This window comes from Vespula pensylvanica, chromosome 12 (assembly GCF_014466175.1).
Source record: "Vespula pensylvanica isolate Volc-1 chromosome 12, ASM1446617v1, whole genome shotgun sequence".
Taxonomy (NCBI): domain Eukaryota; kingdom Metazoa; phylum Arthropoda; class Insecta; order Hymenoptera; family Vespidae; genus Vespula; species Vespula pensylvanica.
This window is the reverse complement of record NC_057696.1, coordinates 1,804,364-1,818,289: the sequence shown is the minus strand read 5'-3', so window position 1 is coordinate 1,818,289 and position 13,926 is coordinate 1,804,364. Positions and strand designations below refer to the sequence as shown.

The window sequence follows — 13,926 nt, the reverse complement described above, 5'->3', positions numbered from 1 at the left end:
TGTCCACATCTGTCGCTGAAGTCGTATATGCTACAAGTGACTAAATATCGAACGAACTGTTTTATCGATATGTGATCAGCTGATCGTAGAAACGAATTGGTTATTATTCGTGATTTTTACAATGGTCGAATCAAGATTGTCATTGTAATTAATGAGTAATTATAATTATATGGTGATAATTATATTAAATATATATATAGTGAGGAGAAAATAGAATGGCTGCTCTGATGAAGAAAAGAGTATTAGCTGAATTTACTCAAAGTCAAGTACGTAATTCGTGATCTCTCTTTCCTTCTGAATATTTGAATAATTTTTGTTATGTTTGTAGGTTATCAATGAACCGCCATTAAAAAGGTTAAGAACTTTACGACTTTCAGCAACTGGAAGTAGTAAGAATGATGGCGAAGGTAGCTCTACATTAGCTTATATAGAATGCTTAGAAAAATGTAAAGGTGGCAATGATGCATTACAGTTGCTTGTTCGTATATCTGACACTGTGTCATGTATTTCTTCCGAAGATGTTCCTATAGCAATAAAGAAACTTTCAGAAAGATTTGCTATTGAAACTGAAGCTGCTGTGCGTGCAAAAATATTATGGATATTTGGTGAACTTGGAGAAGTAACATTTGATGTTGCTGAAAAAGCACGTATTGTTAATGAGACAGCTGAACTTTTAAAACATGAAGAATCACATAGAGTTAAGAGTCAAGGATTAGCAACTTTGTTAAAATTGGGAGATTATCATAGGTATTTAAAATAATATTTGTTTAATACTGATTAATAACATTATTATAAGGTAGGAATAATATGATTTTAATTTATAGAAATTTGGTATTAAAAGTTGCACGTGAACATTTACAAGATACATGGCATGGTGTACAAACACGATGTCTTTCTATAATTGGAAGATATTTGACAGCTAATACCACAGATGATACACTTATTTTTGTTGGAAATTATGCTCAATCGCAAGATCCAAGAGTTCGTGCACAAGCTTTTGAAACAATGGCAGAATTACATTCCCATAGAGGTTGTAGATTACCTGCTAGTTTTTTTGGAGAAGCATGTGCTGCTCTTCGCGATGATAATGAAATAGTCAGACGTGCTGTTCTTAAAATAATTTGGCTTCTTGGTAGTGAATATCCTGAAAAGTAAGATATTATAAGTAGTATAGTCTTATGTTGTTTGAATTTTATTAATCATTTTTTTTTTTTGTACTTGTAGCATGGTTGTTGGCTTAGATGGAGAAGATGTACGTATGGTTGATTGTGCATTTTCTCAGATTTCTAGTTTAATGGGTGATTTGTCACCACGAGTCAGAGCTTCAGCTATGTCTCTATTAGGTACAATGAAAGGTGTTTCGCAACGTTATATAGAACAAGCATTGGACAAGAAACCAAAAGTAGTAGAAGTGGATAGTGCAGTTAGACCAGAAGTCGAAGAAAAGAGTGGCTCTTGTGGAGCATTTATTCATGGATTAGAAGATGAATTTTTAGAGGTGAATCGATATATAAAAAGTTTGCTTTATATATATATATATATATATATATATATTAATTAAAATATTAATTTATTAATTATGAATTAATTATCTTAGGTTCGAACAGCAGCTGTTGAAGCACTTTGTAAATTATCTTTAGAACAACCGAGTATAGCTAGAATCTCGTTAGATTTTATGGTAGATATGTTTAATGATGAAATTCAAAATGTCAGATTAAGAGCAATAGAATCATTAAGAAAAATGTCTGCTAGTGTCACTCTTAGAGAAGACCAATTGGAAACTATATTGGGTGCACTAGAAGACTTCTCAGGAGAAGTAAGAGAAGGTTTACATGCTACGTTAGCAGCTAGTCAACTTGCTACAAGAAATTGTCTTCACATGTGTGTCAATCGTTTGTTGGATAATTTAACGCGTTATCCACAAGATAGAGAAAGCATTAGAATATGTTTGGCAGCATTGGGAGCTTCACATCCATATCTTACTTTACCTTTAGTACCGCAACTTCTCGGACGACATCCTTTCTTCGATACACCAGAACCGGATGTAGATGAACCATCTTGTATCCTTCAATATTATTGTAAACAACATCGAAATTCATGAAAAAATTCTTATGTTAATCTTAACATTTATAATCAGATGCAAGTGTATTGGTATTGATATTTAATGCAGCATTACATTGTCCAAGTATGCATGCTTTATTTACGGAACACACTTCTAAACATTATCACTATTTGCGCGACACGATGCCACATTTAGTGCCGAGATTACGTCCCGCAGTAACTAATGGTACAGGACCAAACAAGGAAGATACCACTAATGAGGAACGTAGAGATCGTAGAGGAAGAGAATTTTTAGAAAAAATAGTAATGGGTATAGAAAACGCAAGGCCAGGTGGCAGAGTAAATACAAAACTTTTAGAAATTGCGACTATTGACCTTGATCGTCTCGCGGAAATGGATAATAGAATGGAAGGTGCAGCTCGTTTTACAGCCTTATATATTCGCTGTTTATTATTATTGAAATCAGTTTTGAAAGAATTTTCGGTCTCTGCAACCACTTCAATATCAGCAAGTCCAGTACCAAATACAAGCAACAATGTTTCTTCTCTACTTCAACATACACAAAAGTATGTTTCAATATTCCTTTTTTTTTTTATTTTTAATCATTTCTATAACAAATAATTAATTTCTATAATTTTTGTTTCTTAATTAAACAGGTTGCAACGATTGTTTAGTGGATTAGGAGATGCTGAAGTAACATTAGCTAATGACGTCTGGTTGAAAGCTTTAGCTGTAGAACTAGTTCGTGTTACAAGAAGTGCTACAGGCAGTGCTCTTCCACTCGCTCGTTACTTTTTGTCAGAAGCAGATTCTTTGCCGCAAGATACTTCAAAATTACCACCCTTTTCTAGGGCATTGGTCCTTCAAATTCCAAATCTGGCAGATGTAAAGCCAGGATCTCTGACGCGGCTTTTATTACCATTACTTCTTACGTCTCCTTTACAGGGTGAAGAAAGACTCCCAAGACCATCCATATCTACTCGATTTTGTCGTGCTATTATCGAAGAGCCTAGAGGAGATGCGGACGCTGCATTAAAGTTTACAGGTGGTCTGTTATTAGGCATTTCTTTAACAGCTAAAATATTGAATTTACGTGATCCTAACATCTTAAGAGTTAAATTAAGACATCCGGATCAGCAGGTGCAATTGTTATTACCTCGACAGTCAGATTTGCGTCTTCATAACCCCGATCAAAATGATTATAGATTAAGAACTACTGTACTATTATCACATCAAGTATGGATGGAAGCTTGCAATGTAGAAATATCATTAGCACTGCTTGTACCTTCGGCCACAGTATTTTCACATGCTCCTTTAGAAGATCCATGTGTTATAGATCTTTGTAAGCCAACTAAAGTATCTATAGCACCAAAACCAATAAAGAGAGGCATATAATTTTATTTTTGTATAATAACAATGTTTTATTATGCAATCAATAAATATTTTACATGGAAATATTTTTTTTTTTTTTTTTTTATTGTATGTATCTAATTTATGTTATTTTTATTTTATCTAGTTTCTCTTTATCTTCATCAAATGTTGTGATATTAAAATTGACTTAGGAATTAATTATCTTATCTTGAACTGACTATAAAAAAATTGTTTTTTATTATAATCTTCTTGTAATTAGATTTTTGTAGAAAAATTATATGCAAGAAATGAATAATTTTTACATTTTTTTTTTCCCCTATGCAATGATTACATTTCATATTCTATTTTTATCGCCAATTAGAGAATGAACTTCCCCTAAAACAAAAAGGTATGTTCGTTTTTATTACATATAATCCTTGATTTTTATATATTATATAATATATACACTCAATAACACTTACCCTGAAAATGCAGGTTTTTCAGGCTCCGAAGTTTTTTGAGCTAAACTACCGAAAGTGAGACCACCGGATTGACTAGCTAAGGATTCAAATGTACTGCTACCTGTTGTATTTCCAAATACAGTTGGCATACTATTTCCAAGTGGTGAAGGACTTCCACCTATAGAAGGTGGACTTCCAAATCCTAAATTAAAAAATGATTTATTATTATATATATATATATATGTATATGTATACATATATTAATTGATATAAATTACAGCAGAACCAATGTTAGTTCGTATTTACCTCCTGGTGAGGTAGAACCAAATCCTGTTCCTCCAAATCCCATTGAGCCAAAAACTGATTTAGATGTTTCAAACATTCCAGGTGGTGACCCAAATACCGGTTTAGCACCAAAAGCAGGTGCTTGACCAAACGCTGGTTGCGATCCTAATACAGGTGGCGTGCCTCCACCTACCATTGGTGGTGTACCATTTACTGGAGTTCCGAATACAGAAGTTGATCCTGTAGTAGGAATATTACTCGTAGAATCTCCAAATATAGAAGGAGATCCTGAAGTAGCATTTCCTATTGCTGGTGCAGCATTTCCAAATAGGGATCCAGAAGGAGAACTAGCAACTGCCGTTGAAGATGCAGTATTTGTATTAACGCCAAATAAAGAAGTGGTACCTGATGTAGCTCCTCCACCTCCAAATATTAAACTCGGTGATTTTGTGGCGTTATTATCAAAAATCGATCCTGTTGAAGTCGAACCAAACGTAATAGAAGAATTTCCACCAAATATAGATGTATTGGTAGATGACGGAGCATTCGCTCCAAAAACTGAGGTAGTTGATGGAGTTGTAGATATACTACCAAATACAGGTGTACTTGAAGAATTGTTAAATGGTATAGTAGATGTTATAGTTGCTTTTTCGAAAATATTCGTAACTGAGGTAACGGACGTTGTTGTAGGGAATTGAGAACTTGTCACTGTTGTTTGTGCAGCTTTTCCAAATGCTGGTGTAATTGATGAGACTGTTGTAGTGCTACCAAAAGTTAATGCAGCAGATGAGGTAGTTACCACAGTTGGATTTGATGTTGGTAAGGTCATATTAGATTGACCAAATATAGGTTTAGACAAGGAGCTATAAAATGGCGAAGTAGTGCTTTGATTTGTAGTAGTTGTACTAAAGTCTGGTATTATTGAAGGAGTAGAAGAAAATCCACTAAATGTAACTGGAGAAGATGATGTAGTGGTTTGTGCTCCAAAAATTGGTGTTACAGAAGATGTGGTTTTAGTTATAGCAAAAGTAGATGCAGTTGAAATAGGAGATGCACTTCCTCCAAAAATAGATGTATTGGAAGTTGTTGGTTGTCCACTAAATAATGTTGGTGCACTTAATGTTGATGCATTCAATGGTTGTACTGGAGTATTGTTTGTTCCGAATATAGATGTAGTTTTATCACTTGTATTAGCTGTTCCAGAAGTAGATGTAACTGAAGCTTCAGAAGTTTTTTCTATATTAGGTTTTGATGTTAAATTTCCATATGTATTATTATTAGTTGTAGCCTGAGTGGTAAAAACTACAGGATTAGTATCATTTGAAGGAAGTAGTTTAATTGTAACATTGCCTTTATTATTTACTGGAGCATTTTCATTAGTTATAAGAGATGTAATTTCACTCTGATCTTTTTTTTCGAGATCTAAAAATAATCCCATCAAATCCAGTAATTCTTTTGGCGATTGGTTTGTTACTGGCAATGAAATGGAACTTATAGTTTCCGAAACAAAAGAAAATAGTTTTGGAGGATAAGAAGCAGACGTAGGATTTGATGACGAATTTTTTGCGATTGGAGGCAACATATTTGAATTAGCAAAACTAAATGTATTAATAGATTCAGTTTTAGCAATTGTTGATGTTACAACTGGTGTTATTGTCACTGAAGAGGTAATATTTCGTGGCATGGATTGATTTTTGGCCAATGAAAATTCTAATGGTAATGCATTAGTCAATGTACTATTTGAAAATGACATTGATTCAGAATTTAGGAAAGCATTCTTTGGCAATGTTTGATTATCATTTTTGATTTCTGCATCTTTAGATAACGGTTTAGCATATACATTACTGTAAGTTTTTTGTGCTGTTGCATCCACAGTAGCATTATTTTTGCCAATAGATTGTGATAGTGCTTCAAAACTTTCGGGATATGCAGACTGAATACTGGATTTTTTATCAGCTTGTGAAAATTTGTTCACAGCTGGAGGAGGAAAAGAAATGTTGGACGTTTGTTTGCCTTGTGTTTTGCTTTGAATCGAAATTGAATTTGTATCGGGCGATCCAATCTTGGCAACAACATTGTTCAATAAAGCCAAAGGACATTGTGGTTTAAGTCCTTCTACAGCTTGTTTCTCTACTGTATCATATTTGGTTACAGGTTGTTCTATCCTGTTTTTAGAATCTGTATTTACAGGACTCAGAGATGCTAAAGAGGACAATGTAGCCTCTAAACGATCTTGAATAGGAGATGGGCTTGCAGGCTTTATCAATTTTGGCGATGACTCTAGAAGTAAATTTTTCAATTTTAATTGTTTTTCGTATGTAAAACTAAGTGTCTTTGAAGCAATAGTTTTACACCGTGCATCAATAACATCTGTATTTCCATGGAGGCTTGATGTTCCTTTAGATGATACTTTCAAATTACCCATCATATAATTCAATCCAGAAATTTTATTCGTACGATTTAACGACTTCAACTTTTTATTAAGTTGTTCTATCTTGCTTTTTTCCTTTATAATAATTTTATTATGCAATACAAGATTCTGATAAAGAAATTCCAAACTAGGAATTTTCATTTTAGATTTTTTCTGATACATATGTTCTGACCATTCAAAATCAAGAACTTTGTTGGCTTGTGAAAGTTGAGATTGAGTATAATAAAAAAGCTTCTGAGTATCTGCTATTTTACTATTTTCACAATTTCTAGTAGTACCCTCGGAATTTACTGCATTTTTTGATTTAGCTTCTTCAACCCAAGCAAAAGATTGTAAAAGTAAAGCCTTTAAATAAGCAATGTCAGTGGATAGACTATTTGTAGTTTCTCGTAATTCAGTAAGAAATTGATCTATAATAGCTGATCTTCCTCCTAATTGTTTTCGTTCTTCTTCTGATCCACACTCCCATACTTGTGGTTCCAATCTGTTTTGTAATTCTTTTTCAAAAAGAGTAAGTAATTCTGTATAAGCACGTACATAAATGCTATCGTCGATCGGTACTTTTTGTTCGACAACAGGTTCACTTGTATGTACTTCTTTTGTCACAATAGGCTTAGGATCGACTTTTTCGACTTCTTGAGAAATTGACTTTTTAGGAATATCTGATTTGACATCAACTTTAACAGGAATTGATACTTTTTCCTCAGTAGTATTTACCACGGTTGGTGGAGGCTGTTGAAAAAATCCAGCAGCTTTCAATGAATCACCAAAGATATTTGCCACTGCAGTTTTAGGACGTTCAGGTGTAACGTTTCGATTTTCTTTCGGATAAGGAGTACTAGTTACCGCAGAACTTAATGATATATTAGAAGATAACGTGTTTGGAGAAGATGGTAATAAGTTTACAATCTCAGTAGGTGGTGAAGTAATACCAGGACAATTGGGAGTCAAATTAACCATGTGAAAACTACACAATTGACCAGAAGTTCCTAAAATATGAAGTATTGGAACAGGATGTGGAAGAGTTGTCTCTGTTCCCCATGGTAATTTTTGTACTGATGTTCTATCTATGATCAAACCAACTGGATAACTTTCTGTGGTTTTAATAAGTGGTAACTGTGCTCTGCCACTATCGATCAATTGCCATTGATTCCAAGTATTACCATTGTCTGTTGATCCTAAAACAGCTATTTCACTACTCCCACTACTTGCAGCAATAATAAGACCCCACTCTTGTACATAATCAAAATAATAACGCGGAGTATCTTTACTTCCTTCTATTTCAAACATTCCATATGTAATATCTTCGTAACATGTAAAAATTGCATTTGTTTCTCCTTTAGGAGCATCAATAATAAGAACATTGATATGTTGTTCTTCATTTAAATAAGCTGCACAAAATTGATAATTACTAATCCATAAAATAGATATAACTTCACCAATGTACGGATTAGGTCCCGTGATTGTTCTAGCAACTTTTAAGTCTGGTTTAAGTTGCACAATGTTTCCATTTTTACATCCTACAACGATCTGCTTTCCTTTAGGGCTCCATGCCAAACATAATGCATCAATTCCATTTAGCTTTTCTAAAGCTTTTAATCCAACTGCTTTTTCCTTTCCATCTTTTATTTCAAAATTACCGATACTATGATCTGTAGTTACAGTACAGAACATTCTCGGCATACTCGGATTCCATCGTAAATCTAATACAAAAGTTTCTATGTTTGATAAAGATAACTGGACTTCATGTAACAATACAATATCCTAAAAATAAGAAAATATGAAATATAAATATATCATTTCTATAAATTGCAATGTTGTAATATACATACATGTTTCACGAAGGCTTGGGCATCATAGATAAATACTTTAGATACCAATGGTGTAACGGCAAGGTACGAATAATCACAGTTAAATGTTATCTTAGATATAATAAATGGTAAATTGACTTCTATTTTGCGTTCTACATTGATTTCACTTCCTGACAATAAAATAGTCAATTTATCATTATTTGCTATAAAAAGTAATCCTCTTTTCTTGTCTACAGTAACAAGATTGCAAGCTATTGGAATGGATACGAAACTATTGCATATTTGCGATATATTTGCTTGTTTAAACAGAAATTCCTGAAATCATAATATTTTATGATTAACATTATTTATATTTACTTTATTTATGTATGTTTTAACACACAATATCACATATAGTAATATTAATAAAAAACAAATATTTACATTAAAAACATAAGTGTACTTAATAGAACATAAACGATGATTTCACAAGTTTATGCAATTATTATTTATTTATATACGTAGCATAAAATCATTGAAAAGATTTATTTACGGAATTATAACCATACCTGTACATCTTTCGGATCAGGAGCCGTGTTCATGATTAACGAAACTTTGTATTTTAGTGTAGTCAGATAAACAAATAAAATATATAATTTCCGTAGGAAATATCAAACGTTAACAACAAATTAAACGAAGTAGATTTTCATAAATATAATGTAAATTTCTTTGCTAGTAGCTTCGTAATAAAAGAGAAATTATAATAAAAAAGGAGTCCAAAAAATTAATAAAATAATCAACGATATTACATATTATTTTATAACGATTGCAAATAACACTGTTGACAATGTAACATTTTTTTTTTTAGACAAAATCTTATTCTCAAAATCAAATTAAACACTGTTCAAAACTCATTTATGTTCGTCCCTCTCTCTCTACTTCGCATCTTTCGTACGTAACGAAATGCAACTGAAAGAAGATGGTTACGAAATACGACGCTAGAGGTCTCATCGTTCGCACGTTGGAAACTCGTGTAGTAAAGTTAGGTTATAAAGCACATGTGATTGAGTATTCGTCGGGTGTGTTAGTGTAAATAAATGTAATAATTTTTATAATGATAATTGTAAGCTGATATAAATTATATTCACAATGGAACAGTCACGTATGTATTAGTTTCATCTGATAATAAAAAGTTTACTTTTGCATTTGTGTATATATTATACGTATATGCATAAATAAATACATAAATTCTTTTTTTATTTTAGAGCAAAAAAGGCGTTCAAAAAGAGTTCCCATTAGCAAAAAGAAACTCTTAAAGTATCATAAAGGACCAGGGATTAATTTGCAAAATGAGACTACTAAGATAAAACATAAAATACATAAGGAAAAACTTAAACTAAAAGAGAATGCTATAAAAGCAGCAATCGAGAATGCTGCCAGAGCAGAATTACTTTTAACTGAAGATTATGGTCATTTAGAACCCGATGCTGGAGAGACAACTACTCAATATAAACAATCAGAAATTGCTGCTAATGTTGATATAACAAGTGCTACAAAGTTCTTTACATTAGATCTAAATTTTGGTCCATATTGTTTAAAATACTCTAGAAATGGTAGACACTTAGTCCTAGGTGGTAGAAAAGGACATGTAGCAGCACTTAATTGGGTGACAAAAAAACTTGCTTGTGAAATGAATGTTATGGAATCTGTACATGATATATCATGGCTTCATATTGAGACAATGTTTGCAGCTGCACAAAAAGATTGGGTTTTTATTTATGATAATCAAGGAATAGAACTTCATTGTTTAAAGTCAATGAATGGAATAAATAAATTAGAATTTTTGCCATATCATTTTTTACTAGCTAGTGGTTCTAGAGATGGTTATCTAGCATGGCTGGATGTTTCTATAGGAACAATGATTTCTCGTTATCATACTAAATTGGGCAACATATCTGTATGTTTCATGAATAGACATATATATTCATATATACATACAATATCAAATATATTAGTTAATAATTTAAAGTAATATTGTAATATAGGTAATGACACAAAATCCAAGTAATGCACTCATTTGTGTTGGTGATTCCAAAGGAGTAGTATCAATGTGGTCTCCAAATACTAGACAACCACTAGCAAAAATGCTTTGTCATAAACAAAAAGTTGAAGCTTGTACTATTCATCCATATGGAACTTATATGGCAACAAGTTGTCCAGATAGATCTTTGAAAGTTTGGGATATTCGACAACTTGCAGGTCCTGTTCATAATTTGTTTCTTCGATATCCAGCACAATATTTATCATATAGTCAGCGAGGTCTTTTAGCTGCTGCAATGGGAAATGTAGTAGAGGTTTATAGGTAAAATGATAGTATTGTAACATTTCATATCAAATAAATCTAAACAGTAATATGTTTAATTTAATATATTTCAACTGTTTATAGAGAATCTATGAATGAAATTAAGCCATACTTAAGACATAAATCATCATGGAATATAACAAGTATGCAGTTTTGTCCATATGAGGATGTTCTGGGTATTGCAACAGCAAAAAATGTTTCATCTCTCTTAGTTCCTGGAAGTGCAGAAGCTAACTATGATGCTTTAGAAATAAATCCGTATCAAACGAAGAAGCAAAGACGCGAGGCAGAGGTTAAAGCACTTTTAGATAAAATTCAACCAGAATTAATAACATTGGATCCAACAGCAATAGCAGAAGTTGATGTTCCTAAATTAAAAGAAAAAGTAGAAGCAAAAAAGAAACTCTTAGTAAGTAACAAAATGAATATTCTATTATTACAGTTTTTACAATGCTATTTTTATATTATTATGATCATATATAAAATAATATATATTAAATTATTTAAATGTTTTCAAATTGTAGTATATTAAACCAAAGCAGATTGATTTTAAACCACGTAATACTAAAGCAAAAGGAAAAGGTGGAACTGCGAAAATAATTAAAACTAAAAAGATATTAAAAGATTTAAAACGTAGAGTAAGTATTGGAATAATTTCAAATCAACACGAACTTTTCTACAGATATATATATATATACTTAATCAATATTATTTTTAGGAGAACATAGAAATGCTTAAAGATGTAAATACAGAAATGTCTACAAAAAAAGCGGAAGTTCCAAAGAAAAGTTATGGTGTCTTGGATAGATTTGTTTCTAAATGAAATAACAATATCAGATAGATTATGAAAATTTCAACAGATATAACTTAAATGTAAAAAATATTGCTATAGGTTATATCGAATTCACAATGATTTAAATATTTCATAAGCTATACATATGTATAGACAAAAATAATAAAGAAATCATTTTTTTAAATAATTATATTACAACGATATTATCTTAGAATTTAAGAAAAGACTTGTCATTATATTTGAATCTGCCATTTTTTGGCGCCATCATTGACGAATTCGTGCGTAAATTAACCTGCAGCAGTTCACAAAATTTTCATTGACGAATTTCTTATTAGATAACAGTAAGTACAAAAAGATATATTTTTTATCAATCCGTTTATTGAAATATTTAACAAATCATGTAGAAATGAAAAGATTCAACTGAATTTTAATATCGAATAGAGACACTTCTTTTGTTTCCTTTTTCCCGCCTTACTTTTAATAACCATCATCCGAATATGTAATATCGTAATCGGTATATTTTTTCTTCAACAATTCGACTGATACCTGATGATCGGCTTTTCCATATCCCTGTAAAATCAAGTAAATCCATAAAATAATCTTCTAATTCACGAAATTCATTTAAATGTTAAGAACTTTCGATTTATATTATCTGTAATATTTAATCTACTATTACCGACTATAGGTAGGTAAAATAGGAATCTATTATTATCAATTTGATTGCTTTGTATACTGTATCGATATAAATATCGAATCGTGTTTATGGTTATGTATAGTATTTGTTAACTTACTTGCGAATAACCATAAACCTTGATAGATTTTTTTTCTGGATCATGTAGTATTCTTCCACCACCCAAGCTTTCCACTTCAAGATCAGGATACTGCTTCAATTGTTTTGTAGTCTCTTCGTAAACATTGTCTATAATGTAAAAAATCGAAAAGGGATCAAATATCTCATCGAATCGATACGTCTCTCGACTTACTTCTAAATAAAACGAAGAAGAATTGATAACTCTTGTCGTAGAAAAAACGAGAAACAGAAAAAAATATGAGAACGAGAAGAATAAATAAGTGAAAAAGTGGAAGGAAAAGTGACTATTCAGTTTTGCAACATAAGCTTTCAATAGAATTTCAAGAAAAAAGAAATCGAAAAACGCGAAACATTCGTTTTATACGAAAAGGATCATTTTTGTGACAAAAGAATAGACGAAGATTAAAAAATCTTGTTATTTTGATCTGCGATGCTGCTTGTAAGAAGAAAAACGGCGGGCATTTTAAAATCGATGATATCGGCGGGAACTATAGGTATGAGAAAATTTGAAGATAAATTATAAGACGAAAGGAATTCAATTATTAATTCTTATTCGATTTCTATGAACATTATTTCGTTTCAAAGATGAAGATTTAAACGAGGATAGATGGTTATTTGTTCTCAAATTCTTGAAAAAGCTTTGTTTTCATTGAGAATAAATAATTTCGGTATACGTAATCCTCGTACTCGGTATCGTTGTTTATATTATAATGTCAACAAAAACGAACGCTCGACCGATCTTGTTAGTTATTGAGTCAGTTTTCTTTTACATTCCGACGAGTAAACATAGAAATTGTGTCTTCTTTCGTACGATGATTTTAATTTAAATAATTTATACTTCCAATTATTATAGACGTTCATTAATAATTTAGTGTACGATACATAGTATAATCAGTTAATATTTAAACAATAATATATACGATCTTTTATATCTTTCAATTTATCGACGTTGCTATTATTTATTACAGAAAGTTTCTTTATATTTGACTTGATAACTTGTTTCGTTGATACTTGCTTTTGTTACATTAGACGTACTAATATTTCTTACTATATATTATTTTTTATTATATTTTACTATATACTATATTTACAAATTTCTGTCGCACATTAACCCGATTGTTAGGTTATGCGTGAGAGGGCCATAACCTATACAAGTTTATACACCGATACGATAGGCGCATGGTAAGGACACTGTTTTGACAACCCTATTATGCTTGTGGTTCATATTTTGTCAATAACTGTTGCAGGAATTACACGTGCTTCGAGCAGAAATTACACATCCTTCGAGCGAAACTCTGTGAGCGGTCTTAAAGAATATTGAAATTATTATCTATTACGTAGAACATTTAACGTTAAAGGTAAATACGTACTTATTAAAATTTATTATCGTTAAGGAAAAAACAAATTGACGATTTATTTTGTTTCTTATTCATAGAAAACAACGAATAGTCTTAGATATCACAAATGGAAATTCATTGGCGATCATTGACGAATTCAAAAACGTATTGGAAACGACAAGAAATCGATTATAAGAGTAAGTTTATTCAACTATTTATCTTTCTATATCTCTTTCTTTAATTTA

At 31.4% G+C, this 13,926-nt stretch overlaps 5 protein-coding genes across 6 annotated transcripts in view; 3 read left to right on the top strand and 2 right to left on the bottom strand.

Moving 5' to 3' along the window:
• Positions 1–68: 68 nt before the first annotated feature.
• On the top strand, positions 69–3,516 carry LOC122633607 (integrator complex subunit 4). Its single transcript, XM_043821683.1, has 7 exons — positions 69–266; positions 329–747; positions 825–1,151; positions 1,225–1,498; positions 1,598–2,060; positions 2,138–2,627; positions 2,718–3,516. Exons 1-7 carry the CDS (start codon positions 216–218, stop codon positions 3,454–3,456), a joined length of 2,763 nt encoding a protein of 920 aa, XP_043677618.1. The 5' UTR covers positions 69–215; the 3' UTR covers positions 3,457–3,516.
• Positions 3,517–3,748: 232 nt separating this feature from the next.
• Positions 3,749–9,089, bottom strand: LOC122633223 (nuclear pore complex protein Nup214). 2 transcript variants are annotated; one of them, XM_043820876.1, is made up of 6 exons: positions 8,948–9,089; positions 8,421–8,714; positions 6,003–8,352; positions 4,179–5,378; positions 3,894–4,074; positions 3,749–3,807 (listed from the first exon to the last, which is right to left on the bottom strand). In XM_043820876.1, exons 1-6 carry the CDS (start codon positions 8,978–8,980, stop codon positions 3,780–3,782), a joined length of 4,086 nt encoding a protein of 1,361 aa, XP_043676811.1. In that variant the 5' UTR covers positions 8,981–9,089; the 3' UTR covers positions 3,749–3,779. The 2 variants fall into 2 exon arrangements, with proteins under 2 accessions (XP_043676811.1, XP_043676810.1); XM_043820875.1 differs by having other exon boundaries at positions 4,179–8,352.
• Positions 9,090–9,383: 294 nt separating this feature from the next.
• Positions 9,384–11,720, top strand: LOC122633226 (WD repeat-containing protein 46). The gene is made up of 6 exons (XM_043820880.1): positions 9,384–9,540; positions 9,644–10,335; positions 10,424–10,740; positions 10,825–11,149; positions 11,265–11,378; positions 11,459–11,720. The coding sequence occupies exons 1-6, from the start codon at positions 9,528–9,530 to the stop codon at positions 11,561–11,563; spliced, it is 1,566 nt and encodes a 521-aa protein (XP_043676815.1). The 5' UTR covers positions 9,384–9,527; the 3' UTR covers positions 11,564–11,720.
• A 171-nt stretch (positions 11,721–11,891) lies between these two features.
• LOC122633228 (14 kDa phosphohistidine phosphatase-like) overlaps positions 11,892–13,926 on the bottom strand; it is a 46,870-nt gene continuing 44,835 nt past the window's right edge. The window contains exons 3-4 of the mRNA XM_043820882.1: positions 12,325–12,452; positions 11,892–12,103 (exon numbers count right to left, since the gene is read on the bottom strand). Of these exons, the coding sequence (XP_043676817.1) occupies positions 12,011–12,103; positions 12,325–12,452 (221 nt within the window). The 3' untranslated portion in view covers positions 11,892–12,010. The remainder of the gene's footprint in view (positions 12,104–12,324; positions 12,453–13,926) is intronic.
• LOC122633224 (phosrestin-2-like) overlaps positions 13,311–13,926 on the top strand; it is a 44,010-nt gene continuing 43,394 nt past the window's right edge. The window contains exons 1-3 of the mRNA XM_043820878.1: positions 13,311–13,526; positions 13,592–13,702; positions 13,780–13,878. The gene's annotated coding sequence lies outside the window, so the exon portion shown is untranslated. The remainder of the gene's footprint in view (positions 13,527–13,591; positions 13,703–13,779; positions 13,879–13,926) is intronic.